We start from the raw sequence: 16,004 nt of genomic DNA, 5'->3' as shown, positions 1-16,004 counted from the left end.
CATCTTGCAAAACCAATGAGCAATTTATGAAGGTGGAAGGCAAATGTACAGGACTATGTATGTCAAATCAAGTCTACGTATGCTGTGAATGTCATTGAGTTTTAGATGAAAGAACTTCGTGAAATAGTTACAAGTTAGATTGCTAATGATGGCTCATTCAGAATTAACTGGTATAATTGCTTTACACATAGACCCGAGGCTGTCAGTCCAGGGTATTTATTTTACACTAGTCCTTATCCCACTTGTAACACTGTATAGTATATTTAAGAGTTTCAAAGTCCCTACGTGGAGTTAATTCAGCTCAAAGTAGATCATTTACTGAACATGTTCACATTACCTAATATATACATTATACAGAAGCTTTGTCTTGGTGTCCTCAAAGATTCTCTGAGAATATATCTATTATTTACTTAACTTAGAAACATAATTTTTGGTAATGTTGATTTACATGTATTTCTATTTTTTGCTGAAATTATAGAATAAAGGACCCTATACACTATATATCTATCATTCTATGAGAACACAGTGGTGTACATGTATACCATACTATTATCAGTCTAGTTAATACATGTATATAACTTCGAACAGTGTATTAAAGAGTCAGGTGAACTTAACATTTGCACTTGATCAAGTAATATCATATAATTTGATAGGGAATCCATTCAAGTGAGGACAGCTGAGCTACAATAACCTGTTCTAAATCCATAGTTTAATAAACCAGCATAGACAGAAAGTAGTTTTGAACTGATTATACCTAAACCAGTACAGCGTTAATAGTTTTTTATTCTAGGCAAGTGGAGACATGGTTTGTCTGCAAGAGACATGATAAATTGCTCAGTGTAAGTAGTTTCACTGTGGTAGTCTCCCTATCTCTGGTGCCACCAAGACTATAGCAGCTTGAGACAAATCCTTGAGTTATGTTGATCGACAGTGTGTACCTGAAAAGCCTCCAGATAAGTCATTTATCTAGAAACTCGCTGTATTCCTACCTTAAATTCATACTGAGAGTATGCAGATTATGGTCCATCATGCCATGATTGCACAGAGTTGCAAATCTGAACACCACTGTACAAGTGTTCATTCTAGGATAGACCATAGACCCTCCACCCACTACTGTAAAATAAATGTTGGTGGAGGGTCTATGGATAGACACAGAGACAGAATAAGTATAACTGTTCAACAATTTTTTGAATATTTCAAACTACTGATTTTATACATATGTCACTCACTACAGCTTACATTTATGATTTGAATAGCTCCTTATCAAATATGAAATCTCTGTTACAAGTACAGTTCAATGCAATAACGTGAATCCAAAGACCTGTTACCATAGCAAATGACCTCTGCCTGACCCTTCTAGGTTTACATGCTGCCTACTCCTGTCACTCAAGTATTTTTGTCCTGTGAAAAGATAGGCTGTTTACTAGACAAGTAGTCACAAGCCAGCCAAAAATTGATAAGATAAAACTCAGACAACAAACACAATAAAAATCTAAAGTAGCTACAGATTACAATAATGGAGTTGTTTGTAACAGATAAACACATCTTTCTAGACAATCATTGACAAATATCTCAGTCATTAGACAATCCATCTCATGGTAAGGTATATGCACCCAGCTATCACTGTCAATATTGTCCAATCTTGTGCTAATATCCTTCATTGAATCACAAGATCTCTCTTCAGAGATGACTCCATACCACTTTGGTATACACACTTAATATCGCCTTGAACAGAAAAAGATTCAAATCCCCATGTTAAAGTGATACAAGCTGGATTTATCAACTTTTTTTTTATGTGGGATGGTTTGTAAAACTTGGCATAAAACAATTATTAACCTGATCTATGTATGATAATCATGTCAATGCATGCATACATTTGATACTAGTAGCATTTAAAAAATTGTCTCCTGGCATTGTTCTATTATTAGGGATTCCTGTCTCAGAATATGATATCAAATCACATCATCTAATCAGTTATGTATTAATGTGAGATATGAATTAAAACTATACAAATTACTGATTTGCTTGTGTGGAGAATCACTACCAGTACTCAAAATGAATCTAGGCTTCAAAACAAAGTTTGAAACATCTGAATCAACCAACACAAGTACAACACACTTGTGACTTCAAATGACATGTTTAGATCAAACCATGGATGTATTTAAGGGAGACCTAACATAAATGATCCAACTGAGGATGATTTATAAAATCTGTATGCATAATTGTTACTATCAACTTTTACCATACCTTATGATATTGTCGAAAATGTTTGAAAACTGATTATTGGGTCCTAAAGATTCGGTAATACTTCCACATAACCAAGACACTCACTGTTCTACATAACATCTGTTGGGTAAACATGGGGGTAGGAAGAAGGACTAACTCTATGGATAAACCTATACATCAGTACATTGTTTTGAATCCACAATAGAATCATGAATTTAATACAATGTGCTTTACACACTCTCATTTGAGTGCATCAGGATGGAAGTAAAAGATGTACATGAATAACAGGATTTGGAAATAGCAATTAACACGGAAACACAGTGGATGTTAATCAAGGAGTACAGGAATCAATACTGTGAGAAGTAAACCAATAGTCTCATTAGTAGAACAATTATGAAGGATTGTAACACTCTTATAGGACTTAGGGATGTCAAACATCTGTATCGAAGATACTGTCGTGCAAAATTTTAACACAATCAGTTGGATTCCATCATTTAAAATCAAACTGAAAGTATTTCGTTAGTTGTTAATAAGATCTAACACATATCCACGTTCAATGTATATTCACATGATTTCTCATATATATTCTACAATGTATAGCCACATCTTAGTCTTGCTTATTCATCTGAGCAACTGATCTACTTCCTCTCACCTGGGAATTAGTGAAGTAGGATAATCTTGACTCAAATCATTCAGTACAATCATAGACCCTCCATGGTTGGGTCTATGGCACAATAGATTTTCTTCCACTCACTATCAATTCCTTACAAATACATCCATCCTTTGTGTGTGGGCTTTGCATAGCTCTGACACAATATCCCATAGGTACTTCATCTCCCTCCCACAATGATGTAAACCCAGGATCCTTTATACTGAGTCGTACAATATATCTTCTTCAATACATGCTCATGGTTTTTGGAAAACTTTGCCTAAAATTACAGGGTTATCTATTGCTTAGCCTGCCAAACTTATTTATACATGTACATATACTAACATAGCCCTTTGGCAAGCCGTATGATCAGAAAGACAGTGTTAAAGTTGACAATATACCAAGTTTAATGTAACATTGGAACATACATGTATGAGGTAGTACTCCTTGCTATAATTATTGCATCTACTAGCAGTTGACAGTAATTCAAAGGGAAAGGCCTATGGGAAATAGAAATGATTTTGTAATTGTTCTGGTTTATCATGATTGATAATTTATGTAAATTTCAGGGGGTCTACCTATACAGTTCTATGAATATTACAATGTACTTCAAGTATGAAGTACCTGCAATTCAGCAAAGTACACATATGCTGATATACATCCAATTGGCATGTGGTCCTGCACACTTGAAGGATGTGCATGTTAGGTAGCCATGTTGAATAAATCATAGCCCACAGTGCTGTACGGTAGTCCCTCCGAGGGTCTATGCTGGTATTCACTATTGGACCATGGATGTAATACATGCAACATCCATGATTGGACATAGTCATCCAAGATTTCACTAAATGCTACTCTGCCTGCATTCATAGTCCTTCACAAGTGCTCAGAAGTGCACTTAAAGGAGTTGGATTACTGCTATCATAGACCCATGCACTCAGTCCCTGTGACATGTGATGAGTTATTTACTATTAATAGTATTGCACATGTATCACAGAAAGAATTTGGATGTATGCCCCAATATCATGAATATAGCAAAGAAAATGGGATATTGCTATGTAATACAATGATAAATCCTTTGTGGAATATCGCGTACAGTAATGTGCATGGTTGCTGGGTGAAATATTTCACTTAAATTATGGACATGTAAAACTTGGATCCACATCTCTTTCTAAGCCAGACCTGCCAAAGCCTTGCATTTTAAATCACTACCTCATCAACGTAAACCACTGCCTGTTTTACGACACCATCCAAGATGCACCGCTAAGACAGGCTTCATTATTTTGCAGTGTCGTGGAACAAATAACAGTTCTGGTTTACAAGAACGAAGTCAACAGACAGAATGCATTCACATTTTGGCAATAGTTTTACACTATAAAGTGTGGAAGTACACATAATTAAACTGGCCATGCATTGCCATGGGCCATTGATTTCATCTGATGAGCTTGGATTGCACCATGGATGTATTAGATTCATTTAAGATTCACGAATACATCCATGATTGCACAGACTTGTTTGGTTCAGTCCACCATTACTGCACAGTTCAATTTGTAGACTTCTTACAATTACAGTGTTATAAAATGGAGTGATAAAGACAGCTTGGTCTCTTCCTGTATAGGGAGAGGTTAATTGGCAGTCTGGCTTACTTCACTCCCTTGTTGATGTCACCACTGTCAGCTGGGTCTGGTGTAAACACTTGTGATGTGTGAATAGAGTATACAGTTTGTCTACCTTGCTTCCAAGGACCTGTAAATGAGTGTTTTGTCTGGCCAAATGGCTACCTTCATTTAGGAACAATGGAGTTGGTATTTCGAGTCATTATTTGTATAGGGACTTATAGTTGCTAATCTGTTGAGAAGACTGCTAACAATAGGTGAGTTACTGCAAATACCAACTCTTTACAGACATAGACATACAGGAAAAGTGACTGAACAGTGAACGCTGAATATAACAATTAGCTATTAGTCAACTTGCACCAACAACCAGCCTTTCTGTAGATAACATCAAAGTAAAAGACTGAAACCCATGAGTTAAAGTATCATGAAGTAGATGAGAAATAACACATAATTTGGAGAAAAAGGCTTCATAGATTTTTGCACTTACATTTCACATTGGCAATCTAGTTCATTTTAGAAACACACCTATCCTACTGCAGTTCAATCTCTTACTATAATAGCTTCAGGATATGTCATCACTTGTTTTATTGATATTTTAAGTTGCTTGTTTCATTTTTTTTCTTGTGATAGAGGGATACATTATTATGGATGTATGGATATATACTAGTTTAGTTATCTTTATCATTCTATCTGTTTGCATAGTTGGGATCAGGTGCACATAAATTCATGTCTTTTCAAGCCCGCCCTGTCAGTTTATAAAGTAATAAAATAAAGTATTTAACCAGTAATTAATTACTTGTTTTATAACAGGGTAGTTAAATCTAAATTTGTGAACAATGCAAGGATTGTTGAGCTCTCTTAAACTTCCATGTTTACATCAGCCAAAACATGTACACAGCGTTTACGATTTAGTTTACATCTCTTCATTGACGTTCACCTTCATAGTTATTTTCAATAACACCTCTTTGCCTTGACATGAGCAATACAACTTTTTACGATATCTTAACAAATCGGAAGAATAGGCAGTAAAGTTTACGGGTATCATGAACGTTCAGGGAGTCTGTCGTTCTGTAGCGCTATTCAAGATTAGTGTAACTTTTCTTGTTTTAGATTTACAGACCGAGAGTACCTAATACCTATACAAATGAATGATAGAATCTATTGCTAAGATTTTGACCCCCGGGACCTTTGGACCATATTCACAGCACATAAATACAGCATGTTTTTTGGACAGTGGAACGGGAACTTTGAAGTTCAAACTATTCTAATTTGTATGTACTGAACTTCTGAAGTCCCAACTGAAAACAGTGAAATACATTTATACCCGGGATCTATTCGTCATCCGCATTTACTGGTTATGTGGTTTCTGTTTTAAATATTTGCAGATAAACTACAAACACTGAACCACAGCACTGCACTGGTCAAACATAATGTTCATGGTACATTCGTAATAATGCTAGCACTAGCACGGCATTAGAACATACAGCAGCAAGGTCAGCACAGTTCAGAGTAAAAATATGGACCTCTAGGGCAGAACATGAAAAATTTGAGTCGAAAACAAGAATTGGGACATGTGGGCGCTTGAACAATTTATAGAAGGAGCCAGAGCTAGACCTTCTCCCTTCCGTCAGAATCAAACACACTTACCTGTATCAACGAGGACAGAACAAAAACACTAGGTACATGACTGACTTCTCTCACACGCTCTGTAACTCGTTTAAAATACGTACCGATATCACGCAGTTTATTCTCTGGCTTCAGCAGTCTTTTTTATTTAGAACGAACCATTGTCAAATAGGGTGGTAACTTTTAGGAACGAGATATGCCTGAATAAATCGCTGTTACAGTCACCATTGGGTCATTATTGTTAGGACTAGAAAACCTTTCAACATATTTACAAACTATAGTAAGAACTTTGAAACAACCAAATTCCTTCATAAAATCTATGCATGTTACATTTTTACAAGAAGTAAGCTACCGAAACACCGTTAAAATGGAAGAATCATGTACCGTAAATATCGTGTGGGGGCGCTAGTTATAACTGCAAACTTCAGTCCGCGGTACCGGTGCAGGGCACAGGGGCGTGTAATATTTCATAGATTGTTGTTTTCTTATTGCTTAGAATGTCGTTTTCTTAGGAAAATATCGTACGAATCTTGCTGCTACAAATGTATCAATCTCTATATTACGAAGAATTATTATGGACTTGTCTCTTCCCCTTACATGTAGGAATATATATTAATAAAAATGTTGTTATATTTAGTCTGTAAACCTGGAAAACAACCATCTATGAAATATTACACGCCCCTGTGGTGCAGGGAACCAAAAATTCGCTTTGTTTGGTTTAGCACTACGTTCCGCTTTCTTAATTCCCTACATAAAAATATTTGGCAAATCGATAGTGTGACCGGGACAAGGTCTGGTACGCCTACATGGGACCAGCGGCATGTAACGTACAATTTTATATTTGTCTGTAAGAATTCAAATTTTCATGTCAATTTTATCACTTGCAGTTGAAAAAATAAATACCATTGGAAAGAAAACAAGAAAATAGCCCCCCCCCCCCCCTGTCAATGGTCATCTAATGGGAGGGCGAACTTATTAAGTCCGGGATTGCTAGTGCATAGACAGATACCAGCAGGGTAGATTAACAGGCCAAATATGGACTGCCTGTCCCCTCTCAGCATCAGAAATAAAACAACGATCACTAAGCTCCCTTACCTTTCATGACGATGCGGCGAACTAAAAGGGCTGATCCCCTCTACTGACTATTGAGGCAATTAAACTAATTCTTGGAGGGAAACAAGTAGTCACAAGAAAAAAGAAGAGTCTTCTTCGTCGAAATTAACAAAACCAAATAACAGCCATCATTACAACACCAAATATTTAAAAACAATAAAAATAGAAACACTACACATTCATCATTTGAACAACTATATTTTGTTTACTTGATGCAAACAAGTTTGCTTTGCATAAAAAAAATGAAGTTCTTGTTGGTATCAAATTAACATAAAGTGTCAACGTTGTACCAAAATATACATTTCTTTTCTTTTCTTACTTACACAGGTCTTGAAGAAATAAAACTGTAATTCAGCTACTATATAGGTACCACACTGTATTACACGATTGAAATTGTATTGTAAATATCTCCATCTAACTAACGGTGTGGATCCAAAAAAATCGTGTATCGACATATAATTTGCATAAATGTGTTTAGATAACACGGACACAGTTAGAATCGAAGTTGCAGACTGTCTTCTTTTCACAAGGTGTTGGTTCATTATCTCCAGCAACAAACGTCACCCAACAAATAAAATGTCATTGGCAGGCAATATGGCAACTGCGAAACTAACACTTTGTATTTAAATATTTTGTACTACTATCACGTACTTTGTGGACATCTTCAAGTTTAAAAGTTAGCAAGTATTTTGATTTACAACAACATTATTACATGGTTGTGTTAATATTTATTACATCTGGTGTTGCTGTCTCATTGCCGATAATATAATACTATCCTTGAAAAAAAAATCGATACCAGCAGACGTTCCAAATAATATTTCAAGTCAAATGAAACACAACATCTAAACATTATCGTCTGGGAAAACAATTCCCTTAAAAAATATGCATCAAACGTATCGCTGGGTCACTGTAAACATACGAAAGTTATTGTCATGAACGTTGAAGTATTTAAATACACAAATAAACAAACTAGGTTCGAAATTTAACTTGTATCGGGATTATATCATCAGTTTTGAATTCGTGTACTTATGAATAACTTCAGTTTGCTTGGTTTCTTGTTGATATCGGTATGTTACTAGTAAATTCAACCATAGACCCTCCACCCAGAGGTGGGTGGAGGGTCTATGATTCAACATGTAATAAACGACACGGTGACGAAATGTTGATTGGGTACGTGTATGACCCTTCACATCACGTTAATTTTATGATGTATAGGCGGAAGGTTCATCATCAGATGGTCACCAGGCAGCTGTATAGGCCTAATGCATGGCCAATAAACGTGTCTGGTTGATCATGGTTCCCATCATAGATCAACTCAATCATCTGTACCATGGAGGTTTACTTATTGTTACACACTTGGGTGATGCCATCGGCTGTTTCAACTTCCCAACTTCTCTCACGGTCTCTTCGGATGGGTCATAACAGTAGATCTGATCAGTGTGGATACCTGTATCTTCAATGTATCCTCCCATAATGAACAACTTGCAGTTACACACAGTAGCACCACAGCTGATGAAACCTCGGTGACTCTCAGCTCCTGAAATCGACGACAACCATTCACCATCTATGGGATCGTAGATGTACAGTCTGGTTGCATTCTGAAATACATACACGTATCTGTCCAAGACAACTGCCTTGACATCCGTTACAGGTACGTCATTCGGAATTTCAACAGGTTCAGCCCATACGTTGGTTTTTATGTCATAACATTGCATCACCGAACGTGGTTTGTTCCTTGAGCCTTCATACCCAAAGATGTACAGCTTGTTCCGAAATAAAACGGAAGCGTTGATAATCACACACTTAGCAGGTGATGTTACAGGTATGAGGGCTTTGGTAGACAAGTCATAGCACAGAAACCTTTCTTGGCTCAAGTTATCGATCTCATCATATTCTTCGAGGAAAAATCCATCTTCATCCCCTCCCAAGATGTACAGTTTCCCTCGGTAAATAGTCCATTTAATGTAGTAACTTGCAAAGCAGTCTCCTACCAGTCCACAGATTGGCAAGTCACTCCAAGTTTTGCTATCGAGATCGAACGCAGTTAGCCTTCTGCCGCGAGGAACGATGATTCTGTTATCTGACAATATGACGTCATCGTCTATATCAAACTGCTGAGCCTGAGCCAGATGAGTCCAAGTAATGTTCACTGGATCAAAGAAGTAAATACTCTTGTCATTTAAATACGATTGGTACCGGTTTGACTGTCCTTGTCCAGGTCCAGGTGACCCTCCAACGATGGCTATGACGCTAGACTTTCGTTTATCGCACACTTCTCCAGCAATCACTTTGTCCATTATGCTAATGGATAGCTCCCAGTTTATGGGTGATACATCCTTTTCGATCCGTTCCAAAAGATAGTCGGACTCCATCGATTCAATTTTAACAAGGTCTAATACATCGGCAAGATGACATGTCCTGAATTCTTTGTCATGCTGAAACCATTTCATCACAGCATCATAAAGAAATTGCTCTCTGTCAACGCAAAGGCCATCGTTGAGAAGAAGCTCGATGAGTTTGTCTTTGGTCAACTCAAGAAATTCATCGTAGCAACTGACGAGTTGGAAATATTCTAAAGCATAGTTCCTTGCACGTTCATATTCTCGTAGGCCGAGAGAGTCTAGAATCTGCCAAATTCCAAGACAGTTGGATGCATCAATGTGGTCAAGCATGAACTCTATACAGCTATCTTTCAGTGAACAGACGAGTAACAGATTAGCAGTTTCTAATAACGCCTGGACGTTCATGTTAGTGATGCTGACATTACCAGTGTACAAGTAATCCAGTAATACTGCCATGGCTTGAACTTCTATTCCAGATATGGAAACTTTACCTCTTTGGTGTTCAACCATTCCTGGCGAGAACATCCCCTTAAAGTAATCACTGCCACTCACTAAAACTATCTTATGGCATGGAAACTCTCTTCCTCCAACCATCAAAACCACATCAGTAAACTGTGCTTCTTTACGGTAGGCATTCATTTCCGTCCATACTGAAGACAAAAAGTCTCTCCTTTGAAAGTCTTGGTTGAGGCTTGGTCTATTGTGGTCGACTTTCCTATTCTTCACCGGTCTTTCTGATGATGACGTATGGTTCTTAGCCGATCTTGACATTTTATTTCAATCTAGAGTAAATACATGACAGACTTGCATAACTAGATCAAATTTACCGGGCAAGATTGTTCTAAAACCACAGGGTAAAGGACAAATAATCAGTTTTGTTCGCTCGATTTTTCAGAATTATAATATTATTTTCTCTACATTTCAAATAAAGTTTTGGATGTTCACACTCACTGACTTCATACGTTACTAGTAAGTGGGCAAATAACCAGTGAGTTTGTTCTCGGATTAGCAAGCTACTAATTAATGTAAAGCTGATAAACTCTGATAAGACATTGATAACAGGTAGGGAATAGGAAAAAAACAGTGAGAGGAAACAATAATTAAAACTTTATTAGAAAAATATACAGAAAATAATATTATAAGACCAAATTGATTATTCGTCCTTTTCCCTTTGCTAAAACCTCGGATTGTGCATTGTATACATTGCTCTGCTAATATTGAAAGTAGTTAAATTGAACGGCAGTCAGTCTTGGGACACAACTCTGATAAAAATTTGAAAGCTTTATAACAATGCACGATCAGTTAATATACATGTATCATTAACCTTGGAGTAATTATACTGACATTAACTAAATAAAGAGTCCACCCACACTGTGTGTGTGTGTGTGTGTGTGTGTGTGTGTTATCTGTTTTGCGTCTATCTCAACATGAAAGCTTGTGATCATCACTGATCTTGATAGCATGGCAAGCTTCTCCGAAAAGAACTGTATGGTGGTTGTTGCGAAGCAATGATATAAGCACGTTTACATGTAAACAACAACTGAAAATACACTCAGTGCTCTGTAACGCGATCAATACGCAGCTTTCATGGTGATTTATTACATAAAGAACACATATATATAAAGCCACCCACACCTTAACCGTAATTGGCATGAATGCAAAAATAAATTTATCTCTTATAACAATTGGAAATTCCCAATCATTTCAGAGTTACTGTACAAATTTGTAATTTTCTGATGAGAATGATAAAACGCGTAACGACTATAAGAACATGAAATGTCATGTGATGTCAACAAACATGTGTCAACTAAAATATGTCAGCCAAAATGAAACACTATGTACTGTGACGTCACCAAATTTAAAAGAGGAACTGCGCGATCAATTTATGGTGATTTCATCCATGAGAGCGTATATGGTGTCTATCATTAGAATATTGATTTATTTTGTCACAGAGAATGGGAGACAGTGTACAGACACGTACATGCATGTCAAACAGATGAATCACGCCATTAAAATAATTACCTCGATCAAAGCATCCGAACACACAACCTGTAAACTTTACTTACCGTGTATAACATTTCCTTTAATTTGATAATGTAGAACAAGACAACATGTATACGTTTCGGGCTACCAACGCTCGAGATATTCACTGCAAAGTGGTATTTTATTCAATCTTCGCACAGTTTCATTCGGCATTGATATCCTAAACGGGGCATAGATATTGGAACTTTAATCAAACCACATGTTGTATCACCGTTATTCTGACTACAGCCAGTACTAGCAAAAATGTCGATTAAAAGACAAACAAAACATCAACGCTAGATTTCAATATCTGAATATATGAAAGCAACTTACGGCATTGTCTGAAACAACAATAACGTTAACATTGGAAGATAATTTTAATAGTGGCAAAAACCTGGTGGATGCTTACCCTGATAAAGTTTCACTTTCGGTCAGTATTGTGATACTGTAACAATTAATGGCTTTTCGTAGCATCTACTTACACTTTAACCAGTAGTTTCTTGTGGAACGTACGATAAAACGGCCCATGGTTCAATTAGGGGCGACATCAATAAATCAATGTAGGATTAAAAAAATCTTTTACTTTGGGGGGGGGGGGGGTGTGGTGGGTGGGGTGGGGTGGGGTGGGGTGGGGTGGTTGAGCCATTTTAGTTCTCATCCTACAAAATCAATTTTACTTTCAAAGGATCTGTTTGTACTCCTAAATGCAATATTTTAAAAAAAAATGTCAAATTGAGAAATAGTAAAAGAGTAAATGCATGGCACTAGAATAAAATAAAGTAAAGTGTCAATACGAAAAGAATGATTTTTTCTTAACTACATACACCCCTTTGTATTCATAGCACTACATACTACAAGCTGATTTGAAATTGATTGTGCTGTCCGAAACATTTTCAATTTCGGCCAATTTATTAGGGGGGGGGGGGGGGTCTGAGGCCTAACTAAAAAAATATGATTTTTTTAAATCCTACATTGAACTATTGATGTCGCCCCTTATGTATTTCTAGTTCTCTGGAATGGTGTCCGATGATTGCGTATTAACTATTAACTGGTAATGATGCATGCAACTGAAGCAGTTACGTGACGAACTGTGACGTGTATTAAGTGATAAATATTTCATTGGTATTGTCACTTTACTCTATTTACACTTCTTTGGCATATTTGATATCATATATTAATCTTACATTTTCAAACACAGGACATATAATCTATCGTATGATGATATATAACAACTGTTTATAGTTACGATGCGACACACACACACACACACACACACACACACAGAGGCAGACAGACTTAAAAAGTAAAACCACAGGCCTATTTTAGCTGTATGTGAATCAATGTGTTTACCTAGCTACACAGCGGGAGTAGCGGTGGTTAGAGTTTGACAGTACAGTATGTACATACATGTATCATACTTTGGTTTTTGCCTCGTGACTATGACAGTCGTGAGTTGCAGTGCTCGACCCATTGTATTTACAACCATGTATAATGATTTTATGAGCTTATACTCTGAGACACTGAAAAAAGAATACGCCTGTATTAAAATGGTGAATTACTGGGTTTGGACACTTGTGACAATCTGTACACCTCAGACAAGAATATTGATATCAGTACGTAACACGCAATAGAATAGCTTTGACGACGCAAGGTAAACAAATGTTTGTTTTAAACCATGGCATAGGCTAGGCCTACATACTTGTATCCGGGTTCAGGTTTTTAAAAATAATGTGTCGACATACCGAAATTTGAACCTTTCTACACATCAGAAACACACAAAAAGCCCAAACATTGCAAATGCCAGCATCACAAATTGACGAAACCGATATGGGTATTTATATACGTACTTACCTGCCGCTATATAGTGGTGCATGGTGATAGTTCTCCACTATGAAATTCAGAACGATTGCGCTGTTCTGTGACCTTAAATGACCTCAATATTTGCATAATGACATTTCCTACTACGTAACTCACACATGGAGAAGGATTATCACATACACGTACGACATACACGCAATCATACACGCACACAGTGTAAACATGCGCATGCAATGGCGATTGTGCGATCTTACAGACGAGTTATCACACACAGTGTCTCTATACACAGACAAGAATTTGTCTATGGTCTATATCAGCAAGGTCAGTGAACTCATGAAACTGACCACAATGTTTCATATAATTATGATTTATTTATATATTATACACTTGCTTAATTATTATTAGCTTGGGCGAAAAAAAAAGTCAAATTTGATATAATGACCAGTCTTTAAATATCGCAAACATAGCCCTAGGCCAACACGTCCTTTGTAATGCCACTTTACGAGGGGCGTGTTGACATGAACCACAGGTGGCAGCGAGAATGTAATTGATTGATCGATTGATTTACTGATTGATTGATTGGTTGGTTGGTTGGTTGGATGATTGATAGATTGAATGATCATTTTTGTGGTGCAATATAACTTATTTTGTGTGTGATATTCATCAATTCACTCATTGAGTTTTGTGGTGATATAAAAACTTTTTTTTCGCTTTCCCTGTCTACTTCCCGGGGTCTTCTTTTCTCTCTTTCAGCTGTATCTCTCTTTATTGACTAAATAAAGACGCCTTGTCCATTCTTCTCCTCTTATCTAAATCAAAACACCCTAAGCTTATTTAGCTTTATCTCTTATCTTCTGGGACATTATCACACTGGACAAACAATTGATCATAAACTAGTATTAAAGGAAGAAAGTCTCTTCATTCCTATATAGTATATGCCGACTGTCATCAGCTAATTACTAATCACTTTATGGTCTCTCACTGGCTTACCATGGGCATACAATGATACATACATCATACATGTATATTCGGACTGTTCAGTGTAACATACAAATACAGTAATAGTTGTTTTTATCATACCAACGTATTTCGGTTACCATGGTAAATACCCGGGGTAAATATTTCTAATGTTTTGAAATGTACCATTCAATCAATCTCTTGTTTTGTGAATCTTTCAGGCTAACATTATTTTGAATAATTTTAGTTACTGTAGCTGTGGATACCGGTAATCAAACAGTAAATGTTCCATTTTGTGATATTTTTGAAGATATGAATTACCAAATTTCAGTCAGTTTGGTTACCATTACAACCTGTAGTTACTTGTGTGAAGTGAAATTCAGCACAAAGCTATCTGTCACTACATTCTGTGTAGCTAGAGCTAGAGGGTGATGGAATTGTAATATTAGAAAATATGATATTTTTGCTCAACTCTGTTACCATGGAATTAGCAAAATCTCTTTTCTGATATGATGTGCCTGTGAGGTACATAAATCTACATGCAATGTTTATTCAATTACTATATACAAATTCTGATTTTGTCAGAAAAATGATAACGTAGGTATATGTGTGACTGAGGTGTGAAATACATAGGGATCCTGACGTCTCATTAGATATGCATTCTTGACCAATCAGAGCTCAGTTCAAGGAATTTCTATAAAAGCCAATGAATGAGGTTGCCTTTGTGCTTAGTTGACCAGTAATATTGCACCATTTTGTATTTGGCGCCTTTTTCAAAATAGTATAAATTCATCTGCCGAACTTGTAACAGACATTACTTTCGTAAATTCTACAAAGTATAGTGTAAAATGGCTCGTACCAAGCAAACCGCTCGTAAGTCAACTGGTGGCAAGGCCCCACGTAAGCAGCTGGCAACCAAAGCCGCTCGTAAGAGCGCACCAGCCACCGGAGGTGTGAAGAAACCACATCGTTACAGGCCAGGAACCGTCGCTCTCCGTGAGATCCGTCGTTACCAGAAGAGCACCGAACTCCTTATCCGTAAACTCCCATTCCAGCGTCTGGTCCGTGAAATCGCCCAGGACTTCAAGACCGATCTTCGCTTCCAGAGCTCCGCCGTCATGGCCCTCCAAGAAGCCAGCGAAGCTTACCTCGTCGGTCTCTTCGAAGACACCAACTTGTGCGCTATCCACGCCAAGCGTGTCACCATCATGCCCAAGGATATCCAACTTGCCCGCCGTATCCGTGGCGAGCGTGCCTAAGAAGTGTGCCTGGCATACACAAACCAAACGGCCCTTTTCAGGGCCACCACATCCTCCAAAAAGAGAATGCCATGCCTTTTGAAACCTTTGCTCGATTGTTATTCTGTAACTTGTGTGCTACAAGAAATATGTTAAATCCGAATTAGACAAAAGCACACCAGATTTTCAAATCATCACTTTATTGCATGGCACCTTGTAGGGAAAAGATATTTTCAAATAGAAGAAAAGTAAACAAAAACTAATTTTGTAAAGAAGACGTAAACTATAGACAAAGATAACTTTGTAAACAAATATGGCTAATTTCAAGCCCCAGTCCTGCATAATACAAATCCTCCGACCCCCCCCCCCATAGAATGGTTTGTCCCTAAGTTAGATGTCC

General features: G+C 37.1%; 3 protein-coding genes across 5 annotated transcripts in view; 1 reads left to right on the top strand and 2 right to left on the bottom strand.

Annotated features, from left to right (window-relative positions):
• LOC144434015 (ly6/PLAUR domain-containing protein 6B-like) overlaps positions 1-6,194 on the bottom strand; it is a 76,428-nt gene extending 70,234 nt beyond the window's left edge. For 2 of the 3 annotated variants that reach the window (XM_078122455.1, XM_078122459.1), the window contains exon 1: positions 6,136-6,185. The gene's annotated coding sequence lies outside the window, so the exon portion shown is untranslated. Of the gene's footprint in view, positions 1-6,135 lie in introns of all 3 variants that reach the window. The other variant, XM_078122452.1, reaches the window with a different exon arrangement.
• A 1,349-nt stretch (positions 6,195-7,543) lies between these two features.
• Positions 7,544-13,507, bottom strand: LOC144434472 (kelch-like protein 24). Its single transcript, XM_078122925.1, has 3 exons — positions 13,443-13,507; positions 11,636-11,772; positions 7,544-10,351 (listed from the first exon to the last, which is right to left on the bottom strand). The coding sequence occupies exon 3, from the start codon at positions 10,338-10,340 to the stop codon at positions 8,547-8,549; it is 1,794 nt and encodes a 597-aa protein (XP_077979051.1). The 5' UTR covers positions 10,341-10,351; positions 11,636-11,772; positions 13,443-13,507; the 3' UTR covers positions 7,544-8,546.
• Positions 13,508-15,214: 1,707 nt separating this feature from the next.
• Positions 15,215-15,625, top strand: LOC144434478 (histone H3). The gene has a single exon (XM_078122932.1). It carries the CDS (start codon positions 15,215-15,217, stop codon positions 15,623-15,625), a length of 411 nt encoding a protein of 136 aa, XP_077979058.1.
• The last annotated feature ends 379 nt before the right edge of the window (positions 15,626-16,004 follow it).

This window comes from Glandiceps talaboti, chromosome 4 (assembly GCF_964340395.1).
Source record: "Glandiceps talaboti chromosome 4, keGlaTala1.1, whole genome shotgun sequence".
In the NCBI taxonomy this organism is placed as follows: domain Eukaryota; kingdom Metazoa; phylum Hemichordata; class Enteropneusta; family Spengelidae; genus Glandiceps; species Glandiceps talaboti.
This window is presented reverse-complemented; position numbering and strand designations above follow the sequence as displayed.

Bases quoted from the DNA above. Each gene is read 5' to 3' on its own strand.
- LOC144434472 (XM_078122925.1), bottom strand. From the start codon at position 10,340: ATGTCAAGATCGGCTAAGAACCATACGTCATCATCAGAAAGACCGGTG.
- LOC144434478 (XM_078122932.1), top strand. From the start codon at position 15,215: ATGGCTCGTACCAAGCAAACCGCTCGTAAGTCAACTGGTGGCAAGGCC.